The sequence below is a fragment of the Apis cerana genome, linkage group LG4 (genome assembly GCF_029169275.1).
Source record: "Apis cerana isolate GH-2021 linkage group LG4, AcerK_1.0, whole genome shotgun sequence".
In the NCBI taxonomy this organism is placed as follows: Eukaryota; Metazoa; Arthropoda; class Insecta; order Hymenoptera; family Apidae; genus Apis; species Apis cerana.
In genome coordinates, this window is record NC_083855.1 from 3,088,569 (window position 1) to 3,114,033 (window position 25,465).

At 39.4% G+C, this 25,465-nt stretch overlaps 2 protein-coding genes and 1 long non-coding RNA gene across 6 annotated transcripts in view; 1 reads left to right on the forward strand and 2 right to left on the reverse strand.

Annotated features, from left to right (window-relative positions):
* Positions 1-8,997, reverse strand: part of LOC107995708 (protein pangolin, isoforms A/H/I/S-like) — a 153,271-nt gene extending 144,274 nt beyond the window's left edge. For 2 of the 3 annotated variants that reach the window (XR_009829440.1, XM_062073578.1), the window contains exons 1-2: positions 7,298-8,997; positions 6,992-7,070 (exon numbers count right to left, since the gene is read on the reverse strand). Coding sequence is in view for 2 of the 3 variants with exons in the window: in XM_062073578.1 (XP_061929562.1) it covers positions 6,992-7,070; positions 7,298-7,447 (229 nt within the window). In the remaining variant the exon portion in view is untranslated. The remainder of the gene's footprint in view (positions 1-6,991; positions 7,071-7,297) is intronic. The other variant, XM_062073579.1, reaches the window with a different exon arrangement.
* Positions 8,998-10,051: 1,054 nt separating this feature from the next.
* LOC114577253 (uncharacterized) lies at positions 10,052-24,750 on the forward strand. Its single transcript, XR_009829447.1, has 5 exons — positions 10,052-10,570; positions 10,982-11,199; positions 12,380-14,249; positions 14,339-21,967; positions 22,169-24,750. It is a non-coding gene; the product is annotated as an uncharacterized LOC114577253 (long non-coding RNA).
* On the reverse strand, positions 11,978-16,099 carry LOC107995709 (transient receptor potential channel pyrexia-like). 2 transcript variants are annotated; one of them, XM_017053359.3, is made up of 9 exons: positions 15,680-16,099; positions 15,354-15,606; positions 15,070-15,272; positions 14,750-14,959; positions 14,335-14,663; positions 13,950-14,214; positions 13,036-13,326; positions 12,451-12,704; positions 11,978-12,322 (listed from the first exon to the last, which is right to left on the reverse strand). In XM_017053359.3, exons 1-9 carry the CDS (start codon positions 16,097-16,099, stop codon positions 12,160-12,162), a joined length of 2,388 nt encoding a protein of 795 aa, XP_016908848.2. In that variant the 3' UTR covers positions 11,978-12,159. The 2 variants fall into 2 exon arrangements, with proteins under 2 accessions (XP_016908848.2, XP_061929537.1); XM_062073553.1 differs by lacking the exon at positions 11,978-12,322 and having other exon boundaries at positions 12,529-12,704; positions 13,203-13,326.
* Positions 24,751-25,465: the final 715 nt, after the last annotated feature.

Sequence of the window (25,465 nt, forward strand, 5' to 3'; positions counted from 1 at the left end):
GAGGGAAGATCGCATTCTTCTTTACATTTTCTCCCATTATATCGATACACATAGTTAGTGTATCTCGAGCACGCAACTCTGCCAAATTATAACCAAAAATTTTCGACGACCTTCCAATTGTTCTTTTCGAGAAGAAAAAAAGAATCATTCGATTCTGGTATCTCGAAAATATTCTTCGATCGATATAAACGAGGAGAGAGAAGTTCAACGTCCTATCTTTTGTAATGTCTTTAACGAGCATACAAAAATATACTCAGATCTTGGTCGGAGGAAGATATTCAAGTATAAGCATATAACGACGTTTAATGAATGGAAGAAAAATGTCTGACGCATCACTTACCCATCGCTATCGCGAACACGTCTTTAAAAATATCAAGTTAAGTACCCAAAAAATTCTTTTCGAGTTTGACGACCAATATTTGACAAGTGCAAATGTCGTTTATCTCTTATCTCATAGTTAATTTGTCTAATTTTTCTGTACACCTTGAAACAAAGAGAAACCAAAGAAATTTATTCTTCTTACTCTTCGATTCTTATCTATTACTTGTCACTATTGTTTCTGTCGTTTAAAAAATTCAAATCCTCAAAATCATTCGATATTTTGCAATCATTTTCCCTTTAATGGTATCCTTGAATTATAAAGTATAACTAATACATTATCCTTAAAATTTAATTCTATTCAAATCATTTCTCAAATCCAATCGCTTAAATCTTTTCAATCCTTCTAATTATTAAATTCTTGATCTTCCCGGTCCTCGTCATGATTGAAAGCAGAACTTAAAAAATAGAATCAAAGTTTCTGAAGTTTGTAATAATAAAAAAAAAAAAAAAGATACAATATCGACGAGAGAAAAGAGAAACTTGCCGATAAAAACAATTTCGCGGCATGCTTGGGAACAAAAAAAAAAAAAAAGAAAGAAAAGGAAAATGAGGAGGAAGCAGGAGAGGTCCAGAGCGAAGTGTAATTGATGCCAAGATTAATCCCACCTCGGCCTCCCCTAGCCTTCCTCCAAGCACCATAATTAACCACTTAAGCGATTACGACGGATCCCGACGTAATATTTTGCACCCTCCCCCCTCCCCGTATATCGCGGGTGCAAATTTCTGATCCGGCCAGCGTTATTTGCACGTAATTGTACGTCACAGAAAGTGATTTTCGTGTCGTGGCACAAGGCTCGCCGCGCGCGTCGCTACCGTCCAGACAAGATAAATTACAATAATTTAACACTCCACGGATTCGTTTACACTCATGCGCGACCGACACTCTCTGTACTCACGGATGGATCTTCTGCCGCTCGGTTTCGAGATGGAAAGTGGGCGTAGATTTTTTTTCTCTTTCTTCCTTTTAAAAAGAAGCAAATATATTTTATAAGAAGCACGAAATTTTGAACAATTTTGTTAAAGGTTGTTATCCATCACCCTTGAGTGGTGGTAAGTTTTGATTCGCGTCAATTGAACTGACGGTCTTTTTAATTTGATGATCAAAAAAAAAAAAAAATAAATTTATCTTTATCTATTATTCTGCACGAGCGAAAAAATTAATTCCGCGTATTTTGAAACGTTTGAAAACATTTTAAATACGAATTGGCTAATTTAGGATTAGATATGGGAAATTACACTGAAGTGAAGTGGAGGAAAAAATGTTTGCCATTTTAAATGGTTATTTTTCAGAGAATCAAGATTGAGCAATATACGATGAAAAACTAATTATTACGTAGACGTGTGACTGACGAATTTTCAAATCCAATTTTCCCAAAAATTAGTTTTTAAATTAAAAAAATTTCATCCTGCCTTTCTCGTTTATTTTCACACGTTAGAATCATCTACAAATAATTCATTCGTAATTTGGAATTAACCAATTTTACTTGTACTTGAAAATATTTCAAATAATTCAAATTTACTTTCATTTATGAAAAAAAAAAAAAAAAAACAAATTCTATTCTCTTACGCATGAAATTGCTTCTATCACATTATTGCCACAATACTTCGTGTATCTTAATATAAATCACAGAATGACATCAGTTCTCTAGTTCGTTAAATTTCGTCCATCCAAAGAAGGTGATGATGATGAATCCGTTTCGTTTAAGGAAGAAACAGCGTAAAATTCGTTTGCAACATTCGGAAGGATATATTTGGTTAACGTTTTATGTGTAAAGTATTTCATCGAGCAATAAATTGGATCGTGCTTTTATTGCAACGATTTATACCAACGTTCCAAGTAATTAGACTTTATTACTTGGTAGGGGAACCGCAGCGTGTAAATCAATCCGCGATTAAAATATTATTATACGTAGCAGCAGAGAAGGCAGAAGGCAATATTTGACAGCGAATAATTTTCATGAAAACTATCGGCATCGTGGTATCGATACATCGAAGCTGGTTAAACGCGGCCACAATAAATTATCTACCTGTGCAAGTGCATCCCTGCCTTGCGTGTAACAAAAAGTAAACGATTACCCAAGATCTGCGCGATAACTCGTCTTAAAGTGACAACTGACCATCGATAAACCTTGGATCAATATAATCGCACTCCAGCTCGATTATCTGTTATCGTGATGTGAAGATTATCTGAAACGGTTGGGCAATCGCTGTAAGGCAAACTTTGAAGAAATGAGAACCAATTTTTTCCCCTCTTTTTTCTAATCATTTCTGATTTGAGTTAAAATTTAATTTTCCCCTAAGTGACTCGACTTGTTCATGAACGAGAAGAAATTGAATGTAATATCGTTCTATGCACGCATAATTCATATTGCTTGTTTTACTTTCACCTTTGTATTCGAATATAAATGAAAAAAGATACTTGACACCTTTGATACAGAGGTGTTGATAATAATAAAATTTTTGTACGAGAGAGAAAAACAACTATGGTTGTAATCGAATATATTTTAATAAAGGAAATAAAACGTAATGTTTATTATGACAAGTTATTTTGCAATAAAATATAACAGTTTCGATATTGTCGTTAATTTTACATGTAACTGTTACAAATTTTCTTATTTTTTAATACCCATAATATATATACAACGTTTAAACGCGAAAAATATAATTCCTGTATATATAATACTTGCAACATTTTCACATTAATTCAACTCGAAAATTACGGTTAAATTAATTAATATAATTAAGAGACCAACGTATTTATATCACTCCAAAGTTATCTGCGAGATAATTAATGACCTGCAAAAGTTAAATACTTCAAAGGCAGTTAGCAAATAAATAAATTGCCGTCAACGTATACGACCACTTTTAATAATAATTTGAAACAGACGTTTATGACATATATGCCACGACTGATAAAATAGATATTTTTCCCCCGATTCACGAAGAAACACAACTTCTTTCAAAAAAAAAAAAAAAGAAAAAGAAACAGAGAACGAAAGAAAGAAAGGAAGAAAAGAAACGAGAAAGAGGAGCAGGAGGAGGAGGAGGAGGAGGAGAAAAAGAAGAAGAATTCGAAAGCAACGCTTCTTCTATAATCCTTTGATCACGAGCACCATGTCTAGCATGGAAATGTCAGGTAAGTTGGCCGTTGGAATCGCAGGCGTAACTCGTTTAAAGTGTTTTGGCAACACGGTGACAGCTCGTACGGTGTCACACGACATCGATTTGTCAGTGACAAAGTCCGGCCAAGTAGGGACGAATGAATCGGTAAAGAGGAAGAGAGAGAGAGAGAGATCGCAGCGTTTCATTGTATATACCCGTTGCGCTAACGAGTTACAATTTGTTTCAAACCTGTCGCGAGAATAATAGCGTTCCGTAAACTTCGGTCAATTTCCCCCGGCAAATTGGGATTAACTTTGCCCGCGGTTTCTCGCCGAAAACCCTTTTCGCTTTTAACCAACGCCAATTCGATTTCGTTCACCCTCCAGCCCTCATCGCCCTCCCCCTCCTCCCTCCCTCTTCCTCCCCCCTCGTTCGCCTGCCGATTACTTTCGGTTCTTGCGATTACTCTTTGCTGCACCGTGTGATGTAGCGTGAAATATGAACAACAAAGCGTGCCACGAAGGGAAAAGAATATATACGGTGCAGCAGGAAATAAAAAGCAAACGTGAAAGTATGAAAGTAGAATAGTAGAAGAGAGAAGTAATAAGATTCTGGAGATAAAAATGAATTTAAATCCTGGACGGTTAAGAAAATGTTTTCGATATCATCGCGTTCAATCTGTTAAAACAAGCAATTTTTGGATATTTTGTTTATTGAGCTTGTTATTTGTAACGAAATAATACTGGGTGTATTTGTATAATCGTAATAATTGGATTGTTATGGTACTCACTCTTTAACGAGTATGATATTATAATTCTAATAGTTTGCGTCTTTTTCTATATTATACGCGTTACGTACACTTTATGCATATCGTATATTAGGATTGGGTATTTATTCATTTATACAAAATTTGAATGCACGCATTACGGGATTAATTAAAGAATAAACCCCATTTTTTTAATAAAAAATTTCGTTTAATACTCGCGATGCAATTATAACGTATAACATTAGAGCCTGATAGTTTTATTGTAAACTTGTATTTCAAGTTTCACTTCACTTAACTTAAGCACCTGAACTTCTTATTTTCATCGTGAGTTCTAAAATAATACCCTCTTTCTTTTACTTAAATTAAAAGCAATATGCGAGTATAAAATTTAAAATTACGGGATTAACTTTTCTTATTATCCAATTTCAACCGAGAATCGAGATCAACCTTAGTTACAACGAAATCATGGAGAGTTTCAATGATTATTTCTCGACGAGTGAAACGTTAAAACAAAAAGTTCGGGATGACGACAAAGTTTCGAGGCCCACTGCGGACGTTTTAAAAGCGGAGGGGAAACAAAAGAGGGCGTTGTGTTTCTTAAACGTCGATAAACGGCTTCGAAATTTTCGGCGAGCGATACGAGGCGAGAGCACCGTGTTTATTGCCGTTTCCGTGAACCCGAACGTCGCCTTACTTGGAAGCGGCGGAAAGAAAACGGTACCGTATGTCTCTGTAAAAACAGCAACCACGGAGCCCGAGCTACTTTTTCTCGGAACGATCGACATTCGGCGAAAAAACCGAAACGCTATTGCACAAAACCCACGTTTCGATAATTCACGAGGTACTGTACCATGTACATATATGTATAGGTTGGCTCTCTCTCTCCCTCTCTCTCTCCCTCTTTCTCTCTCGTGAAAAACTATGAATGAAAAGGCGATAGTAATCGAGGATGAGAATATGTCGACGGGGGAACGAAACTTGAGAAACTGAATTGTGAATGGAATCGCGTGTTTCGATGCACGTATATTCCCCATTGATTCTCCAAAATTTTCTTCGTTATCTTTCAGTAAGCAAAGTTAAGCGAACTACTTTTTCAAACAGGATAGTAAGTTTTTCAAATATTATAATTTTTATTTGGGATTTAAATTCAATGTACATATTAATGGTGTTAAAATTTTTTTAGAACGGAAAGAAGATGATTCATTGTATAACATTTTATATATATGTTAAATAATGTGACACGTGTCATTTCAGCTAAAATTTTGAATACTTATGAAGATTTTTTTTGAAAACTGTGGAATTAGAAGATATTTCATTGTAATAAGATATAAAATTTGCGATACTTTCGGAAGGATTAATAAGATTATTAATTTTTAAATGAGAAAATATTTATATCAATTTCTTTGTTATTTAACAAAAAAAAATTTATATATAAGTATAAGTACTAAATATCTTTGAAGTAAGAGAATTACGTTTATAGCAAGTAAATTTCAACTTAAGTTAAAATACCAAAAATAATAACGATTATATAAATAAAGTTTCTTCGAATCCTAATCTAACCAATGAAAAGTATTAAAATCTCTGCATTATTTTTACATTTCTATACTTATATATATATATTTTGATAAATTCTAAATTACAGATTTCTTTCCAGATAAATTTTCTGGATTTTTAAAAAAATCTCGTCGAAATTTATAATTTCCATTAAAACTAAAGAATTCCTCGCGTAATAACGAATAAATAAACCGATACCGGTGTTTCCGGTGGGAGCGCGGCAAACGGAAATCAGAAACGTGCGCGCGGCTTTTCGTTTTTAACGAACGGGTGCAATAAACGATAATACGCGGTCTCGGTCGATAATCTCGTTCACCGATCACCACGGCCAGATTGTTAATCATCGGCGAGAGTAACACGCGCCACGAATGCTCCACGACGATTCAACCATCGCGGCGGCCAGACCAGAAGCGTCTAAATTATCATTAGGACATAAAAGCGATTCGCCACGAGTAGATTACGTTACCAGATCGTAAGATAACCACCTACAATGACGTTAATTTATATGAATCAGGCCCTGCCCCCGCGACACGCATAAAATATCATAACACGTTATCAGATTTCATAGGCCAGAGAGAACGATCACGATAAACGTCCGACGGGACGAATAAACGCTGGATGATTTTCGATCATGATGCGTTTCTCGATCGATTTTACTCTATTTCGAATTCGTTTCTTTTCCTGCATTTAACGCGTTTTCCAAGATCCAATAAATTTTTCAGTGATTATAATTTTTTTCTCAACAAAATATAGAAGAAGTATTGTGTTGTTATTAAAATGACACAATTAGAAAAACGTATTAAAAATAATATTTGATCTTATTTTATGAGAATTAGGCTCGTTGATAAATTAGATTGATAAAACTATATATTATTATTATATTATTATGATTAAAGACAATTTACATTTTTTGGTAAAATAACGTTTTTAAATTATGTCATTTTCGGAGTATTGTGTGTTAAGAAATTCATTTTAAAATATTATATGTATATTGTAATCTAATAGTTACATTTGACGTGAATTTCATTCGTTAAATTTTGATACGATTCTTTGTATCAAAGAGTTTTTCGCGTACTCCAAAATTAATTTGACGAAATTATAAACGAAGAGAAACAAAACCGTCGTTTTATAGATCTATTCTCGATATTAAAAAAAAAAAAAAAAAGTAAAGAAATAATTAACACTCACCGAAGACGGGGCTGAGATCAGATCTCGCTGATGTCTTGCCTGTCGTCGAGTAACTTCCACCAGCAAGCGAGCCCTTTTCCTGCAAACACACGCATGCACTTAATGGCGACGTCCTTAAGCTGTCACGATCGAGTGGGTGGATCAAACCAGAGACGCGTTACGTTGCACACGACGATCAAACGAGGAGAAATAAGAAAGAACACATGCACACGTTTAGTTCTATTAATAAATAATATAGCAGAGATAAAAGATTCGTTGATAATATCTATACATATATACATATTTTTTTTTTTTCAATCGACGCACCTCAGATTCTGTGAGGTCGATGAGGGAACTTTTCTCCTCCGTGAGGTTCTCGGAGGACCTCTTCTCGTCCTCGCCCTCATCCTTGAAGACCTTGACCTCGTCTTCGCTGCCGAGATCGTCGCCGCCGCCGCTGCTGCTCACGTGCGGCATTATTGCTGGCCGAGCGACGGCCACCGTCTTTCCTGTCTTTGTCGTTCGGCGACTTAACACGAGAGGTGTGTCCGCCTCGAGTCACGGAAGAAAGAGAGGTTATGCAGCCGATACGGCTGACGCGGGAATTTTGAAATTTGTTTCTCGATGCAGCGTGAATTCCAGAACGACGCGGGATACGACACAAGCAAGCGAATAACCGAAAACGATAGAACACGCGTTCGATTAGAAGACGCGACACTGCTCCGTATTTGTCTTCTTCTCTTATCTTCTCTTCTCTTCTTTATAACGGCTCAACGATGATCCGTCGGAACAGCGTTGCACGCTATCTTTCTCTCGCTTGCACAATTATGTGCTCCTTTGTCACGCGCACACGAGACTAACGCGACGAAAGAACGCCACCGACGCGACAGACAGACACTTTTTCCTTCGGTCTTCTCTGTCACTAGTACCGCACAAAAACGTAGAATACGAAAAAATTGAAATGGATAACACAGAGCACAGAGAAACGGTTCACCGTCACGGTCACCTTCGCCTCCACCACCGTCGCCACCGTCGTCGACGGAGGAGGTTAGGCTTCTATTCGATACACACTTTTTCTTTCTTCCCTTTTCTCGTGAAGGGCACAGAACGAGAACGTTGCACCGTAAGTATACAAATAAACGCCGTGGTAAGATGAAATTTCTTAGAACACGAAATAGAACGCACCACCAGTCAAAACACAAAAATGGTTATTACGCTTGAAGGACAATCACATTGATCACAAACGAGACACGCGAGAAAGATATAGACGACAAACAGGCCGGCAACGAGCCTGAAAATTTAACGGCCGATGCGTGTTTCTTTGCGTATTAACCGAAACGTAATCTCGACGAGGACCGCGTGGGAAGGCCGGTAGAGAGGAGTGAAGGAGGTGCGATATACACACGACCGATGGAAAACGAGGGGATAAGGAAAAGGTAATGGTGGAACGTGTGCGATGTAGGTTGAGTTGTGTTTTAGAATGGCCCCTGGACCCCGTGGTGTGTGTCGTTATTTAACGCGCGCGCTGCCAGCAACTTTCCGTACGTCGTCGTCGTGTATGTGTGTATTGTGTGTTTTTTTCTCTTTTTCTTTCGTTTCTTATTGCGTGCATCAGGCGCATAGTCCGCGCGCCACGTATCCGCACGATGGTGGCCACGATGCCTTAGCGAGCGCGCGATCCTGCTGCAGATGTTGTTTCGATTCCGTATGCAGGTAAATATGAAGAACACGCGCGACAAATACGGCACCACGACGACGGTGACGACGTTGCTGTTGTTCTTGCTGTTGTTGTTGACGGTGCACGCGCCGGACGGCCATCGTGCCCGTGGTTACGTTCCGAGGTGCGTGTTGCGTATCTCGCCCCGACTCCGATGGCTCGATGTGCTCTGCCTGGATGCTCGGTGCCGACTGCCGGTCACGGTGAGCTCGGGCGGGCGGCTCTCCCACGCGACGACCAATCACGACGCCGGATTCACCGCCGCGGCTTCCCTCGCCGACGCGCCACCTCACCCCCACCCTCACCCCCCGCGAGGCCACGGCCGGCCAGTCATGGCAGGCAAGGCGGCGAACCGACCCCACCCGAACCTTTACGAATTCACCCGAACTCCTAGCACCGTCTTCGTCGTCGTCGCCGCCACCATCGGCCGCCGCCACCGCCACCACCGCCGCCGTCACTGCCACCGCCACCACCGCCACTGCTGCTCCCACCGCCAGTGCCACCACCGCCACCGCCACCACTGCTACTGTGACTCCTGCATGCCGTTTTCGTCGTACGAGAGGACCATCTACGATCCTCCTGTCTCAATTCTCCACTCACTATACTCAATCACTTATATTTTAATAAACAATAAGCAAAAACGTTTATCTTCTATCAAGTTCCATTTGCAATTTGTCAGATTTATCGTCCCTTTTTTTTTTTTGCTGAATTCGAATTATATCGCGAGCATTTCAATACCGCACTCACTGTACCTGCTGCACTCACTATAGTCACTATACTCGTTGATTTTTTATTGTTTTTTATTATCATTATTTGTCAAGTAGATTGCAATTTCAATCATACATAGATAAATATCTTATCGGCTAATTAATCTAGAAATAGAAAACGTAATGAATTTATATATATATATATATGTGCTATATATGTAAAATAAAATTTTTAACCTCAAAAACCATAATTTATTATAATTGAAGACGAGAATCGGCAAGTTTTCATCAATCGATGGTAAATAATTTTATGTAAAGTGCAAATTTCTCTACGATACCTTTCGTCCTACCTCGAAATCTTTCTCGAACGAAGGAAACTCGTTTGTGAATTTTTCTCCGATCCCGGTTGCACATTTCAAAGTCGACCCTATAAATTATGCGTCCTGTTAAAGTAACCTTTTTATCCTGCTCGGTGACGCCTCTGTCTTTTTCTTTCGACGCAAGCGTGTATGCGATTCCACGTTTAATACCGTTTTTCGTGAAAATAAAAGTGGCGCTGGCAATCGCAAAATATCGCTTCTTGTCCAAGCTGTTACAACCGTTAAGGCAGGTGCTCATGTGATTTCTTTATAGCCGCGAGTGAACGATAATTTATGATAATGTATGCGCTGGCCACTGTCCTATCCGATTTCCGTATTTAATTAAAATCTGAACAAAAACACGAGTCCCCTTATTAGCCGGTAACAAAGCTGACTTTCGTGCCATCTTTGAAACCACATAGCAAAGAGAAACGAGTCGCGTGCGTATATGTGATCGTATGATCGTGTGATCCGGCACCTTATATCGAAGTGAGCATAATGAATTTTAGATAGATCAAATAACGTGTCTGCACTCCAATCATGGACATTCGTTCGAATAGTAAAATATCATATCTCGTTGAAATATACGCGACTGATCGTGCTCGATTATTTACACGCAAGCATAATACTCGTATTAATAACCTCAAATATCAGAACTGCGCGTAGTACCTTTGTTAACTTTCGCGTTAATTATTCGTGGGACAACGAACACGACTCATGCTCATGTATTTCTGAATTAACGTGCTTGTAAATTTTCTACTGGCTGTATAAATCTTATCAACAAATTGCAATTATGAAGCTTGCACGAAATTATCCGGTAAGTACTTTTACTTACTTTTAGTTACTTCGCATGAATCATTTTCATACTATATATTCTTGAAAAGTTACAAACTAATTGTGATAAAAAGTAAAAATAAATAATAAAAGTAAAAATAAGAGGAAAAAGTATTAAAAAAGGAAAAAATAAAAAAAGACATACCAAATTTCAAATATCCGGATGTACAAAATAATGAAGACAATCGTCCAATTGCTTTCGATATCTTGATGACGTCATAAAAAAAATATTGTATATTAAATATATATTTGTGAAAAGAATATATTAGAAAATTTTCTATGAATTTAATTATTATTTTTAAGAAAAAATAAATAAATGAAATATTTTTATTTCTAATAAAAATTGTGTAAAAAATTAATTATAGTTCATAAAGATATCTTTGTCACATTTCAGATGATCATACATACCTATTTTTCCCGCCTTTTTTGACAGCACACCAATTACGTGAATATTTGACTGATCATACGTTGATCGTTGACAAAGTTATATTTGTTACTGCGATTAATAACATTTCACGGTATCATTTATCAAGAGCTTGACAAAAAAAATGAATTATGTTAAAAAATATATCTATGTACTTCGTATACATTGGATTACTGATGAGAATAAAGGTATGTTATCAAACGAACTTTCATTAAAATTTTATTTAATTATCGTTTTAATCGAAATATGGTATGAAATCTGCATATTATTCTAAATGTAATTAAATATAATTAAATATAAATATAATTGTATAAATTGCTTTTATTGTTCGTTCATTCGTGACTATAATCACACTAGAGAATCATTGAAGATTACACGAAAATTTAAGCAAATGCAACGAATATTGAATAGACAAGAGATTTTAAATCAATCAATACAAAGTACAATTATTCATAATAAATTACATACTACAAAATATTTTTAATTATAAATCTATCTATAGTACATACTTCCAACACGATCAAAATGTCATAACACAATTGAATATTATAACTGAAAATCTAAAATGGTATCGCAGAGACATCTATGCTAAGATCGATATTTAATGAAATCTTGGTTATTTCATGTTGATAATGTAACCTCTCTACTATATCGACATTTACCAATACGTTATACAAGGTGTTAATATATTCGTAGAAAATCTTTGGAGACTCGATTTTAAAAGTTAAAACAAAAATTAAACTCGATTCTAAAAATTATACAAAAATGTTGCTTAAAGTTTATCTATTAAATTATAAACGATTGAAATTTGCGTTAAACAAATTTTTTCTATCTTACACGAATTATTTGAATTATAATTTAATAAATAATTCTTAATCTATATTTTTTGTATATCATGTCTAGAATAATTTTTATAATCCTTTTTTTAAAAAATATATTAATGTATATGTATAATACCTAAATAAATTCATTCACATAAATTTTTTTATTATAAAAAATTATTATAAATTTATCTATAATATCTTTATGTTTGTCAAGTATGTATATTTGATACGATTAATTATATTTCATGCATTAAATTCAATAATAATATAACAAATGCGTAACACAATAATGTTCAATTATACAAATATTTCATTTTTCACATATTATATAGCACTTTTCCTTCGATCTATTTGATTTTTCATACCAATGTGTTTTGGAAATTTATATCCAATGCCGTACGAATGACTCATCCTTAATTGCAGCAACACTTGTTCCAACAGTGTTCTTAACTCCACTTTATCGTTGTCGTTGTTATTTTCACGCCCACTGAAAAAGAATGGGTTTTCTAAGCCGCTCTAATTTTGTATCGTTATTTAATTAAAGCGGTAAAGTGGTCGGCGGTTGACCGCTGCGCGACCAAACTTTACCCATTCGTTGCACGACAAGTTATCCACCTTTCGAAGCGGCGCGAGTTTTCCGTGGCGAGCAGGAACAGCGCTTCTCTCAGTCTGGTCGGGATCCCGGGGAATGATTCATGCAAATAACATTTGTGATAGCCGAACGTAATTTTTGTGGGAATGCCGCGCCTCGAGTCTAGCAGTCTGGCCAACCGAGGATGTAGCCAATTGCCGCGAAAGATTCGATGTGATGTCAGCCTTTCTAAATGGCCCACGAACTCGGCCTGCTTCAGCAACTGGCGAATGTGACCCTGGATTCGCGCAATTACATCTCTTATATCTCCTACATTTAATCTTTTCTAACGATATATATTATACGATATTATATTATAACGAAAATTCATTCTATATGTATCAACAACTCTTAAATTGTTATTTGCAGATCTTCTCATCCAAGAGAAAAGAAATCTTGTGAAAATGAAAGGAACAAATTATTAATCTCTCGTTATCGATCGGCTCGATAAATATATTCCTTCGTTAATCGAGGAAAGGGAATCAACGAAGTGAGAATGAGCAAGTGTAGCGATCGAGGAAACGAGAATATCGAGGAGATGCGAGCGTAAAAAGTAAAAGGATCCGTACCTCCTTCTCGAGACCTTGGATGTCATTGACCGCGAGGCCGATCATCAAGTTCATCAGGACTATACTAGCGAGCATGACGAAAGCAAGGAACACGACCCTGCTCGTGGCTGTTAGGAAGGAACTCCCATTCTTCTCGTCCGAGAACAGATCCCCGTACTCGTACTCACCCATCATCATTACCACGGTCTTCACGACGGCCCTCCAGGAATTGCGAAACTGGTCGTTCCCGTGGAACAAAACGGCGAAGCTGAACGCGAATCCGACAATCAGGCAGACGAACGCTAGGAGAACCTGAAAGGAAATAAAAAGCCCCAGATGCACGTTGTTATAATCGCGGGAGAGGGTGGTAGGGCTGCGCGAAGTGGTAGGGGTAGGCAAGTGGGTCCTGATGGGAGCCGTATCACCGACCAGACATTTAGAACCTTGCTTCTTCCTCTCCCTCCCCTCCCTTTCTCTTTAGCTTTTCATTTCTAACGATATTCACCGAAGGGAAGAGCTCGTCGCTCTCTTATACCTCTCGTTTCGGCTAAATGCGGATCTTTTTCCGTCATACAGACGGAATTAAAAAAAAAAAAAAAGAGAGAGAAGAAGAAGAAAAAGAAAAAAGCCTCCCTCGACATTAAATCAGGGTTAACGTTACCCTCTCCCTCCCCTGTTGAAAAAAAAACGGTGTTCTTACGGTGTCGAATGTGGCTGCTTTTTATTCGCGCCCGTTTAACCGCGCCCGACTCGACGCGCTTTAACGAGGGAAATTGGGAGGTTCTTCCCCCTCCCAAACGGGGGATTCCTCGTTACTTTTTTCCTTTGTTGCCCCTCCATTCGATCCGTGGTTGGGATGGGACGGGGAGGAAGAGGGATTATTATTATTACTCGCATCGCGAGCGGCAAATCATCGTGCTTGATTACTCACTGACCTTCAGAATATTCTTCAGCACCGTGGAGAACATGAGCGCATAATTCCCGCACATTGGGAGGCGACCGATTAACAACATCATTTGCATCCAGGCAACAAGGATCGCCAGGCTGATGGTGTGCAAGATCCACTGCGGGGGGTGACGGGCGTTCAATCCTTCTTCCCCTGACGAGGTCGTGATTCCATGATCTTCGTTCATTGAAATGGTGAACGATATGACGGAGCATGCGAACGACAACCACGTCTCTAATTGTCTCAAATAATATCTATAACGTGTGTTTCATTTTCAAATATCATTAAGGTAAGAGTGAGATTCAGATCAATGCTTATATTGTTTATTTATTATTCTCATTTATTTATTTATTTTTTTTCAATTGCAAACTAACTTAGGCTCCATCAACACCTGAATCGTGTAATGAAGGAAGATGATCGTCGAACAGGAAGCGAGGATCCTTCGTAACGGGGTGCAATCAGTCTGGTGGTACTGTATCGTTATGGAGTAACCAGACAGGGAAAGGACCAGCAGGGCGTGGATAAAGACGAGAGTAAAGAAGAACACTCTCAGCTTGGACCACTTCAGCCAGAGGAACGTTTCCACCAGCGGATGTTGCAGTATCGTCAATTGTTCCACGCTCGAGGCTGCTGCAATAAGGGACGTAACTACTCCCATTTGCAGCTCCCCTTTCGGCGCTAGCACGTTGAAGTCAACGACGATCTTTGAACAGATTGCAGTGAAAGAGGACGGAAAACATTGTTTGGGACATGTTTGGAAAGAGTAAACCGCACCGGTTGGAGAGTTACCTGAGAATTTCTGTTGCAATTCATTTTAACGCAAGAATCGAGAATATCGTTGAGGAACAGGACAGGTGTCGGTATGTGGGCGAATATCGCGTCGATGACGCTAACTCCAGTCCTGGTTTTCGCGGCTAAATTTCCACCATGATCGATCAATATCTCAACGCATTTGGAATTTCCTTGGTAAGATGCTCTGTGTAATGGCGTTCGATCAATCTGTATGGAAATGCAAGGAACGAAGAACGAGGAAGAAGAGGAAGAACAATTATATATTGAAAGAATCGTTGGAAATGTTAATATGAAAAGGGAGGGAAAAATATATATACGTTATCTCGAATATCGATTTGATGAGAAGATATGCTCTCTAGAAGGATCGAAAGTATCTCTGGGTTACCCGCGTTGGCAGCTAGATGAAGAGGAGTACTTCCTGTGCTTTTGCATTGATAAAGAGGACATGCACCACCGTTCAGTAACCTTCTCGTTGCCAAGAGACTTCCTAGCAAGACTGCAGAATGTAATGCAGTAGTATCTGTACTTTCAGGAAAAGAAAAAAAAGGAAAAGATTCTCATTAATTCGTTCGTAATTATTTCAATGTTTCATATATAATACCTGTATCAGGATGAACGACGTTAATAGACACTTTTGCGGATACAAGGATCTCGATGATGCAGTTATATTTGGAAATCTCGATCGAGTCTTCTTTCTCAACTTTGGACCCTGCCAAAAGTAACGGCGTGATGCCACGATCGTCTCTAACGTTCACGTCGGCCCCAGCGTCTACCAACATCTTCACCACCTCGGGATGATTGTTCTTCACCGCTTGGTGCATCGCCGTTCTTCCCCAACACTCTGGCGTAGGCAGCTAAAAAAACAGCAATTCGATTCTCGCTTCAGGCGGCAATAAATTCATTAGGATATCGCGTTCACGAACTAACGTTTCGACCAATGTTGAGCGAACTCGAACCAGGGATTTTCTTGTAACAAGCCTCTATCCCGACCCTGTTTTCCGTGTAAGCCCCGTGCTCCAACAGCCAATTCACCACCTCGTAATTTCCACGGTGGGCCGCGTGAAACAGCGCGCATCTTCCAATCTTGTCCGTGGCGTTGATATCGGCCCCACTTTTGTAGAACAAATCCAACAGCTCGATCTCACCCTGCCAAGCCGCCAATTGAACGGCAGTCACGTAAAACACGCCCACCGGTTTCAGAAATTTTTTATCGAATTTCTCGGTGAAGATCCGCATCGCCGTTTCCACGTCGCCATTTTCGATCGACGCGATCAACCTCGACCGATCGTCATCGCCCGCACTCATCTTATTATTGTATTCCAGATCCACTCTTTCCAATGCGCGCATCACCGGTTTAACGAGCTCCTTTTGTACCGACGCTGTTATCGACAACGGTTAGATATTGCACAATCACAGGATGTGGTCAATCACAAATCTACACTCTGTATACCATTCTCGCTCTTAACGAAATATTATAAGCCTCGTTATAAATAGGAGATAATTAAATTTCGCACTTTCGATTCGATCTCGAAGAGAATCGCGACAAACAAGCTTTGCATCGACAAGCCTTGATAAACTGATAAATTACGAAAAAAGAAGAAGCGATCATTTCTCAAAATTCAGCTTATTCACTTTCCCATATTTCTTTTTCCATCGCTCCAACGCTATCTCACCCCAAGCTCGAGTTCTCAACGCGTGTATAACCGGTACAGCTCCGTTCGGTTGCATTCCAATTGCAGCAGCTACATCCGCCCCGTTATACGCGCGAGTATAATCGTCTCTGCCCGCGTTGAATACTCATGAACAGCCCTGTTACTTGGGTATGCGCTTTCGATAACGAATCTGTCAACAATGGATAACGGGATCGGTTCGAGCATTCGATTCATTGGTCGAAGAAGTCGGACCTCTCGACTCCTCCTCGGGACCGTTACGGATATAATATACCTGGCTGGACGCGCACACAATCATCGTGAGACACTTTCGAATCTCGCCGCAAGTTCAGGTGCACACATCCACGCGTACAGATGCACGGAGGACGAGCACGCGCGCACACGTACGAGATACCAGTTTTCGAAGCCGGGGCGACCTTAACACGGGTTTCTCGCACGCGCGCACACACACGCGACGCCGGCACGTTTCACAACACACGTTCGCGCGCTCAATCAACTAGAGAGAATCGCGTTACCTTGCAGAACGCGGGCCCAGTACGCGCTTGACCACGCTGTCGAGAGGAGGCTGTTCGACGCACCAGTTCCACGGAGAAGATCTCGATATGCCCAACTGTCCGAAGTGCGACAAACCGGTCTATTTCGGTGAGTGGAGAGAGCAGAGTTGGCCGTCGGGAAAGTAATATTAAAAAAAATTTCGAATAAAGTTATTTGAATAAATGATGCTCGCTCGTAACGTTCAGCTCGTTATATACGCTTTGGTATTGCCAATTGTTTACGATTATTCTTATTACGTCTTGAACAATCAATTATCGAAGTAACTTTATTCGTTAAGTTCAACTATTAAATTTTAAACGGCGGAGAGAGATCGTTCGAATCACTTTCGGTATCGATAGCAAGATGTATTCGAGAGATCGCTTTGAAACGTATTGCGAAGGAAATAGAAAGTAGGAAATAAAAATTGAGATGATAAACGACACTTTATTTGTTTAATTGGTGGCGAAGAGCGAGAATCTAGTTTTAATTTTGCTACAATTTTATTATTGGAGTATAGGTATATTTGGTCTTCTTATATTGAAATATCTTATCTAGGATGTTTTTTTTATTTTTTTTTCAAGATATATATTTCATATATATGTTTTTTTATCTCTCGAACAGAGTTACGAAGTTTCATATATATATATTTGTATATATATATATATATATATATATATATATATATTTGTATTTTAATCCGGTAAAAATGGATAAAGAAAATGATAAAATTGATTTCAGATTTTAAAAGATATTGGATGTCTGGAAATGCTAGATTATTACATTTTAATTAAGGAGATTAATGGAATCCTGTTAAAGTATCACAAAGTAAAAAATTCGTTTGTTGGAATATTTCTTCCCCCCTTTTTTCTTTTTTGTTTTTATTCCGATATTGACAACACTGCAGCAATTTTTTCCTATTGGATCTAATAACGTTCTCTGTGTTATTAATTCAAATTTTATGATCATATCGCGACGATTGGATCTCTCGTTCTTAGATATATATCGTTACGAGTGAAACGAAAGAAGTAACGAATTAACGCAAAATTAAAAAAAAAAAAAAAGAAAAGGATTTTAGAATATTATCGAGATGCTAAAAATATATTTACATAATGTACTATCATTTCAAATTACATTTTTATGTTCTGTTTCCAAGCGCCCACTAAAATTATCGCTATATATGAATCATAAAGTTTGAACTAATACTTTAAATAAAACTACGGAAAACGTTATTAGTTACATACAGTCGAAATGAAAAAAAATTGTTACGATTACGGAGAAAAAATTTTTATGTAATCACTTCACTGTCACTTTGAAAATTAGACTCGGCCATTTATTATTCCATATTATATTATTCATTACTGGAAAAAAAAAAAAAGAAGGAAAAAAATTTATTTCGAAAAAATATCACTTGTTTCCATTTGTTAATTTTATCTTTGATCGCATTTAATTACCGCATAAATCCAGATATTTTTCGATCAGAATTAACTTTATATTTTTATCATGTTTCACGGTTCGTGAAACGAAGTTGGAATATCTACGGCATTGGATATGTAGTTCATAGATTTATACTCGCTTAATATTCCGCTATTTTGCATACTTTTTCCGTGGGATGATTACGTTCACGAGGAAACATATTATCGACTAATCGATAATAATAAACATCGGCCTCGTGAAATCTCTCCGCTCCTTCCTCTCCTTCATCCTCGTGAAATTCGCGCATCCTGCTGCGGGAAATTCGCGTCACGACTGGTTTCATGATGATGATTCGCGAATGAAAATGACGACACCACATGATGTCATTTCGTTGCGTTCCTCGTGGTCCACCTTGACAAACATTACGTCAACCTCGTCCTCGCAGTAGGAATACAGAGATCGTAACACGAGACACTAAGGAAGGAAATTTTATACAATGAAACGTATCGAGTGTACGATCGAGCTGTATACTTATATACGCGCTCTCGAGGCAGTGGAATCAGTTTCGAAATTGGTTTCTTCCGATAGATAGATAGATAGAATTGATTTTTAATTTTCGCAGATGATCGTTGGAACGTTGTTGTGTTTATGGCTCAGCTTACAGGCAATGTCTATTTCGATGTTGTGTTGTACTCTTGATAATGTGATAATGTTGACGACTATCAAGAAAAAGTATTTTATCGTGTTTATTGCCGTTGGAACGTTGAGTCGAAAATTGTGAAACGTTTTCGAAAGTTACGATAATGTTTCACCGTTTATTGTACGGTATCTCTAAAATTACCATGGAACGAATTATGCAGTTATTATTGTCAAGGCGATTTTGGGTCGTGAATATCGTGTAAGCGTTTTGTTATCATCGAAACTCGCTAAACGATTCTCATTTTTACGATAGAATATTCAACGATTTTACGACGATCCTTTTCCTTTGTCTTTCAGTTTTTTCTTAAATACTGATTATTACGACGTTGTACGGTGAAATTAGAGATATTGCGTTAATTAGAATTAGATGCTATTCATACTTTTTCACGGCGGGTTTTAAATTGTTTTCGAAAACTTCAAATCAATTTCTAAATTACAATAATCAGGATTGAGGATTTTGTAAGAAGACATAGATAAAAAAGTGAATAAATTGCGTGCTTTTTGCAAATCAACTCCAAATTTGAAAATTATTAAAATTTAAAACCAAGATACCATTCTAAACAAATGTATAAAGCATTATTTTAATACATTTAAAATATGGAAAATCTTTGAAGGATCAGATAGAAGTCAAATCAAATGTTGATAAATATTTCGAGTCCCCTATGATCCTCTATCGCCATTTCTGTTTCTATTTCTCTTCGTCAAATTTAAAATTGCCTAACATCTAATTTTTCCCTTCTTTATTAAACTTCTCCTAATTTCCCTTAAAATATCCCCCTCGAATCAGCCCCTCCCAAGAAGATTCTCCAATTCTCCCCCCAAAAAAAGAAAGAAAGAAATACAACTCGACCCTCGATACTCCCTCCTCTTATCGCGGCCGTTTTTTCGCGAGGGATCCTGGTTAGCCGTGGCGATAAACTTATCATCGGCCAATCACCGGCTCGCGCTTCCCCTCGGCCGGCCAGATAAACGCGAGAACGGATAGCTCGTTCCCTTCGGGCGGCCGATGCTCCATGCTCGCCCAGAGCCATCGCATTCAGGGAGGTTCGCTTTTAATTGCGCGCTTCCTCTTTCGAGCGGACCTTTTAGACGGCCCGTTAAAGCACTATTAGCGCTGAAAGAGGATTTTTCTGAATACGCGAGACCCGGTCGACGGCGATGCCACGTATATGATGGAAGGGGCTTTCAGAGATCGGGCCAAGTAGGTGCGCGAAAAATGGATGCAACCGGGAGAATTAGAGGGACGACACGTGTATCGCGCGGAAAAAGAGGAACAGTGTATTGTGTACGTTTTTAAGGGGTGGAGGGGAGAGAGTGGGTCATCGACCTCTGACCGGGCCCCGTTTAGGAGGACCCCTTCGGGGAGAGACCTTCCTTCTCTTCAATTAATTAACTCGAGGGATCAGTTTCGTGTTTTCCTCGATTTTCACTCGTGAATCAGAACTTCAGAGATCGTTTCAGGGACGAATTCGTGTTGGCTTTTCTCAAAGTAAATATATTTATTCAGCTACAGATTTAATTATGTTTCTATTCTATGTAAAAAAAAATAGCGCGAGTGTGTGATCCACACTCGTGTCATCGAGAAATACGTGCAATAAAATCGAAGATTAAATTGACGACCTCGATCTTACGTAACGGACCATAAAACGGTATTCATAGAGTATTACATTACTTTTAAATCGCGAGCTACGAAGCAAGTTACGTTTTTCATTTCAACGTTTCATCGTTGGAAAAGAATTCCAATCTTTGGAATAGTCGATCTTTGAATTCAATTATATATAATCACCGCGACGAGCAGTGCAGTAAGCAAAGTAACTTTTGAAGAAGGCCCCGATCTCCTCTTCTCGCTTCGACTTCGAGTGGGTGGCTATTCGTACTCCACAGCTTTTCGACTCCTGTTTTCTTTGTTTCCGTTTGCGGGCATTCTACGCCACCGCAAAAGATAGAAGACTTTTTTCAAGACTGCTCTTTGAGAGACTGGGGGGAGGGATACGCTTTCAAATAAATTAGGTTCAAACGATTTCGTGGCGTTTGGCAAATTCGACGAATTTCCTTTTTTTTTTTTTTACGAATATTTAAACAAAAGTTGGAAAAGTAGGAGGAGAGCGACCCTTTCCACGCGACTGATTTCGATTCAATTGAATGAAACTGCTCGACAAAGACAAAGAAAGATTTCTCGAATTCCTGTCACGATCTCACGATTCGTTAGTTGGTAGAGAAAGAGAGCAAAGAAGTCTTCCACGAAATATCAAGATTCTACGAAATGTGATACGTAGAGTAAGTATTCTTTCTGTAATGGCGGACGAATTGGGGAATGAATGCCATCATTGTCACTGTTTTCGAGTTTCAAAGCCTTCTTGTGTTCCAACACGACTACTGGGTAGTTTAGATCTTTAACTTCTCCAATATGATATAATATAATATAATGCAAAGAAGAAGAAGAAAAAAGTGTACTCATATCGTACCTCGAGTATCCCTAAACAACGGAGTTCAACAAGTTCCAAAAATTACGATTCCACGGATCATCTCTCGACCATTCCTTAAAAAAATACACGAAAATAACTATTTTCTCTTTCGGAAGCGGATGGATAGCGAACGCCTCTCGCATAAAGATCCCTCGTTAATCCATCGCGTGCGAGAGAAGGCGGCTAAAGAGGGTTCGTAGACAGGCCTCCTCTGTAACGAGCCGGGCAAAAAGTTTCTTGACTCTATATATATATATATATACACCATCGCGGATCCGCGACGGCCGAGGAGGAGGCAGAAGTGAAACCGAGTCACGTCGTTGCATCGAGAGCAACAACAATAAAGTGTCCAGCGGCGAGGAGAGCGACGACAAGACACAAGAGTGTAAGGGGGGATGTATCGGGTAATAATAAGAAGAACAGAGAGGAAACAGGTTTGGAGAAGAATAGGCAGGTCGTTGCGGCGAAACGGAACGAAGGGAGAGACGGGTTAACAGGGGAGGCGGAAGGGAGGGAAAGAAGGGAATAGCCGTGCTCCTCTTCCCTTCGACCTCCCCAAACCCCCTCCCCCTCGTTTACGACGTCGCACTCGATGGGGGAGGCAGAAGGAAATACGAGGAGAACTTTTTTTCCAGAGCCTTTCCTGGCCTCTCCGTTGGATAAGAGAGAGAGAGAGAGAGAGAAGGGGGAGAAGGAGGGATGATACGTCAGATCGGCAGTTTGAAAGAGTCGGCAAGAAAAGTGAGTAGCAGGAAAGGGGGAGGAGGGATGGGCGGGTGGAGAATGGTCTAGCGAGGAAATAAAGAGAAAGAAGAAAAGAGGGGGGAGAGGGAAGCAGGGAAAGACAGCGGGGGATGATGTTCCAAGCCTATGCAATCAGCAGCCGCCGATTGTTTGGCGCCCGGGCGCAACGATCCGTGCACACCACTGTCTGCCTTTTCGCGCTGCCACTGCACACCACCAATGCTTGACGATTATGCACTCGCTTCTCCGCCGCCAGATAATTAGGAGTTAATTAACTAATGGCCCTTTATGCGTACCCTTCTTGCTCCACGGCTCCTCTCTTTCCTTCATCCTTGCCTTCACCATTCTGCCACCGCGCCGCTGCCCATCTCTCTCTCTCTCTCTTTCTTCTCCACCTTCTTCCACGACTTCCCTTCTCCCTCGCGCAAGCAACCACTCCTCCTCTTTCGCTCTCTCGCGGTCTTTTCGAACATCCCCCTCGACCCTCCTCCTCGACCACCGGTTGGTTCCCGACGTCGACCCCTTTAGACTCGTCCCCGTGCCTCTCTCTCTCTCTCCTCGTCATTTTCCAATTCCCCTCGCTGGCACCAGCGTCCTTTGTGCTCCTCCTTAGACACGGAGGAACGTTTGAATGCCAACCACCGGGCCGCCACCGGTCCGTGGCTTTTTTTTCTCTTTTTTTTGTCTTCCCCGCGAGGTTTGATATGTCGTAATGGCATGACGCATCGCGACGCATCCAAGGAAAAGAAGAAGGAGATGAAGAAGAGGGGAAAAAAAGGGCCACACTCGCTCCTCTGATTTCGCGGCCTTTTGTCGAGCCGAGACCGAAACGCTACGCGCGTGCAATACGTAATCCGCTAGGAAAAAAATGCTCGTTTCGAGGATCCGAGGATCGTGTACGCGAATATGCGCGCAGAGGCGGCCTAAAAGCGATCGCGATTGAAAGGAAAATCGCGCCACTCGAAACCTTTCAAACCTCCCCCCCTGATCGAGTAACAAAACCGGCTCCCCCCTCCCACTCTCCGATCCTTCTCGATTAATCAACCTTGTGCGTCCCCGTGCGATGATGACGCGCGACAAAAGAGGACGCTTGTCTGCGCCAGCTTCTTTCTCTCCAGGAATCCCTGGATCATCGGTTATCATGGCGCTGGAAATCGCTCGCATCGGGGAATTCGTCGACCGCGACAATGCGGTCGAGCCGCGTGCGATATTTCGTAAAAAAAGAAAGAGAAAGGAAGGAAAAGGGAAGAAAAAAGGCGGGACGACGTTGGCGCGCTTTGCAAGGGGAAAAGATGGCCCACAGGGGCGCCTCGGGTTCGCGCCTTCCGTGAATGAGCCTCGCGTTCGATCGCCTCCGCCGGGAATCCGCCATTCAATTTTATAATTACGAAATTGCTAATGGAGCAGCGACGCTCCTCGTCCCGCTTGGGGACGCTTCTGCATTTTCTTTCGGCGAGAGAGAACGCGCGAGCGGAACCTCGAGCGTGTGTCTTATTGTTCTTCGAGGTGACAGTGGATGGGAGGTTGGATTTCGATTAAATAATTTCTTCCATTTTCTTTTTTTCTTTTTTCTCAATTCCTCAAGCTTTCGAATTTTTCTTTACTTCTTTAATAATTAGCTTTTCCCTCTATCAAGTTTCGTTTTAGTCCACTTCGATGTTTATTAAATAATAGCAGGTATATCGTGCTTATAAAAAATTGTTTCAAATTTGTAAGACTTGATAGGTAGATTATATCGTTCGTCGTTCGTTGAACAATTTAAGAATCGAAGAGTTATTTTGCGATTTGTTTCCTTTTAATATCCTCGTTATCTGATCTTGGAAATATTGGCAATTGCTTTATAAAAAGAAAAAAGATTTTAGAGAATACGTGGACGTAAATAAATTTAATTAATGAAACATTAAAATACGGGGCGACAGAATTTCTTGGTTACCTAATAAAGAATTAACCTTTGTGGTTTCGAAATGCGCAGTAAAGAGCAAAGTATAGGTGCATCGCGATAAGCGATAATTCCGCGACACGTATACTCAGTGCGATAATCGTTATCCGATCGCGAAACTTATTATTACGTAATCCCTCGTTTCGTTTGCCAACGGAACACCGCCACCGCCGTTTGCACCGGTTTATACCGAAGTCAAGAGGGTTGATTGAACTTATTTCAGGCTTCTTTATCGGGAACGCAGCCGTATATGGCTTTAAGTGGATTGAGGCCACTCGAATAAGCCTGATCGAACGTAATAATTTCCCCGTTTCCATTTCACCCACTCGGTGAATCACTCGGTTCGTAGACACGGTGACATCGAAAGCGGACAATCGACTTACATCGACACGAAACGTGAATACGTGATTATAATGTTTCGCTCGAGTCCGTTCAATGATTTTTGTTTTTGCCTATTTACGTTACAGCCGAAAGGAAAACATCGTTGGGCAAGGATTGGCATGGATCGTGTTTACGTTGCGAAAAATGTAACAAGACCTTGACACCCGGCAGCCATTCGGAGCACGAAGGAAAACCTTATTGTAATCATCCGTGTTACGCTGCTCTGTTCGGACCGGGAGGTAAGTTGTAAATGAAGAGAGTTTGAGAGAACGACTTAAGAATCGATAACCTTATGTTCTTATGTTTATTTATTATTAGGCTTATTTCTAAGCCTTTGAATTTCGAAGGCTTCGAATTTTCTGTTTTTGTTTTGAATTCTATTTGTATCGTAGAGCCTCTCGTTACGTAGAATTTGTAATGAATATTTCATTTCGAATATTTCCTCCATGTCTTTTTATATTTTATATTTCTATTCTTTGGAATTTAAATTATTTTTTTTAGTGATGATTCTTCGGATTACATGAAAATTCGTACGATATTTTATAATTTATTATTTAATTAATATTTAAATGAAATAAAAGTGATTAAAAATTTAAAGGTTAACGTATAATATGATAATATAATTTGAAATGGAATTTTCCAATTATGAAAGTTTTATATTACCGTAATTAAAAGAATTTAACGATCATTAATGAAGAATTTTTTAAATTTTTTAAATTCTTTTCTTCCTTCTCGCAATCTCGTCAGAGTCTAAACTAAAACATTTATTTTTTACGCATTGCAGGTTTCGGCAGAGGCGGTGCAGAGAGTTACGTTTACAAGAAGTGAAAAATCTAAAGAATTTACGGCAATATAATACTTATTTCTA

Bases quoted from the DNA above. Each gene is read 5' to 3' on its own strand.
- LOC107995709 (XM_017053359.3), bottom strand. From the start codon at position 16,099: ATGCGCGCATTGGAAAGAGTGGATCTGGAATACAATAATAAGATGAGT. The intron at 14,664-14,749 runs GTAACTCTCCAA...ATCTGTTCAAAG, and splicing joins ATTGCAACAGAAATTCTCAG to ATCGTCGTTGACTTCAACGT. The intron at 13,327-13,949 runs GTCAGTGAGTAA...ATTTCCTTTCAG, and splicing joins TGCTGAAGAATATTCTGAAG to GTTCTCCTAGCGTTCGTCTG.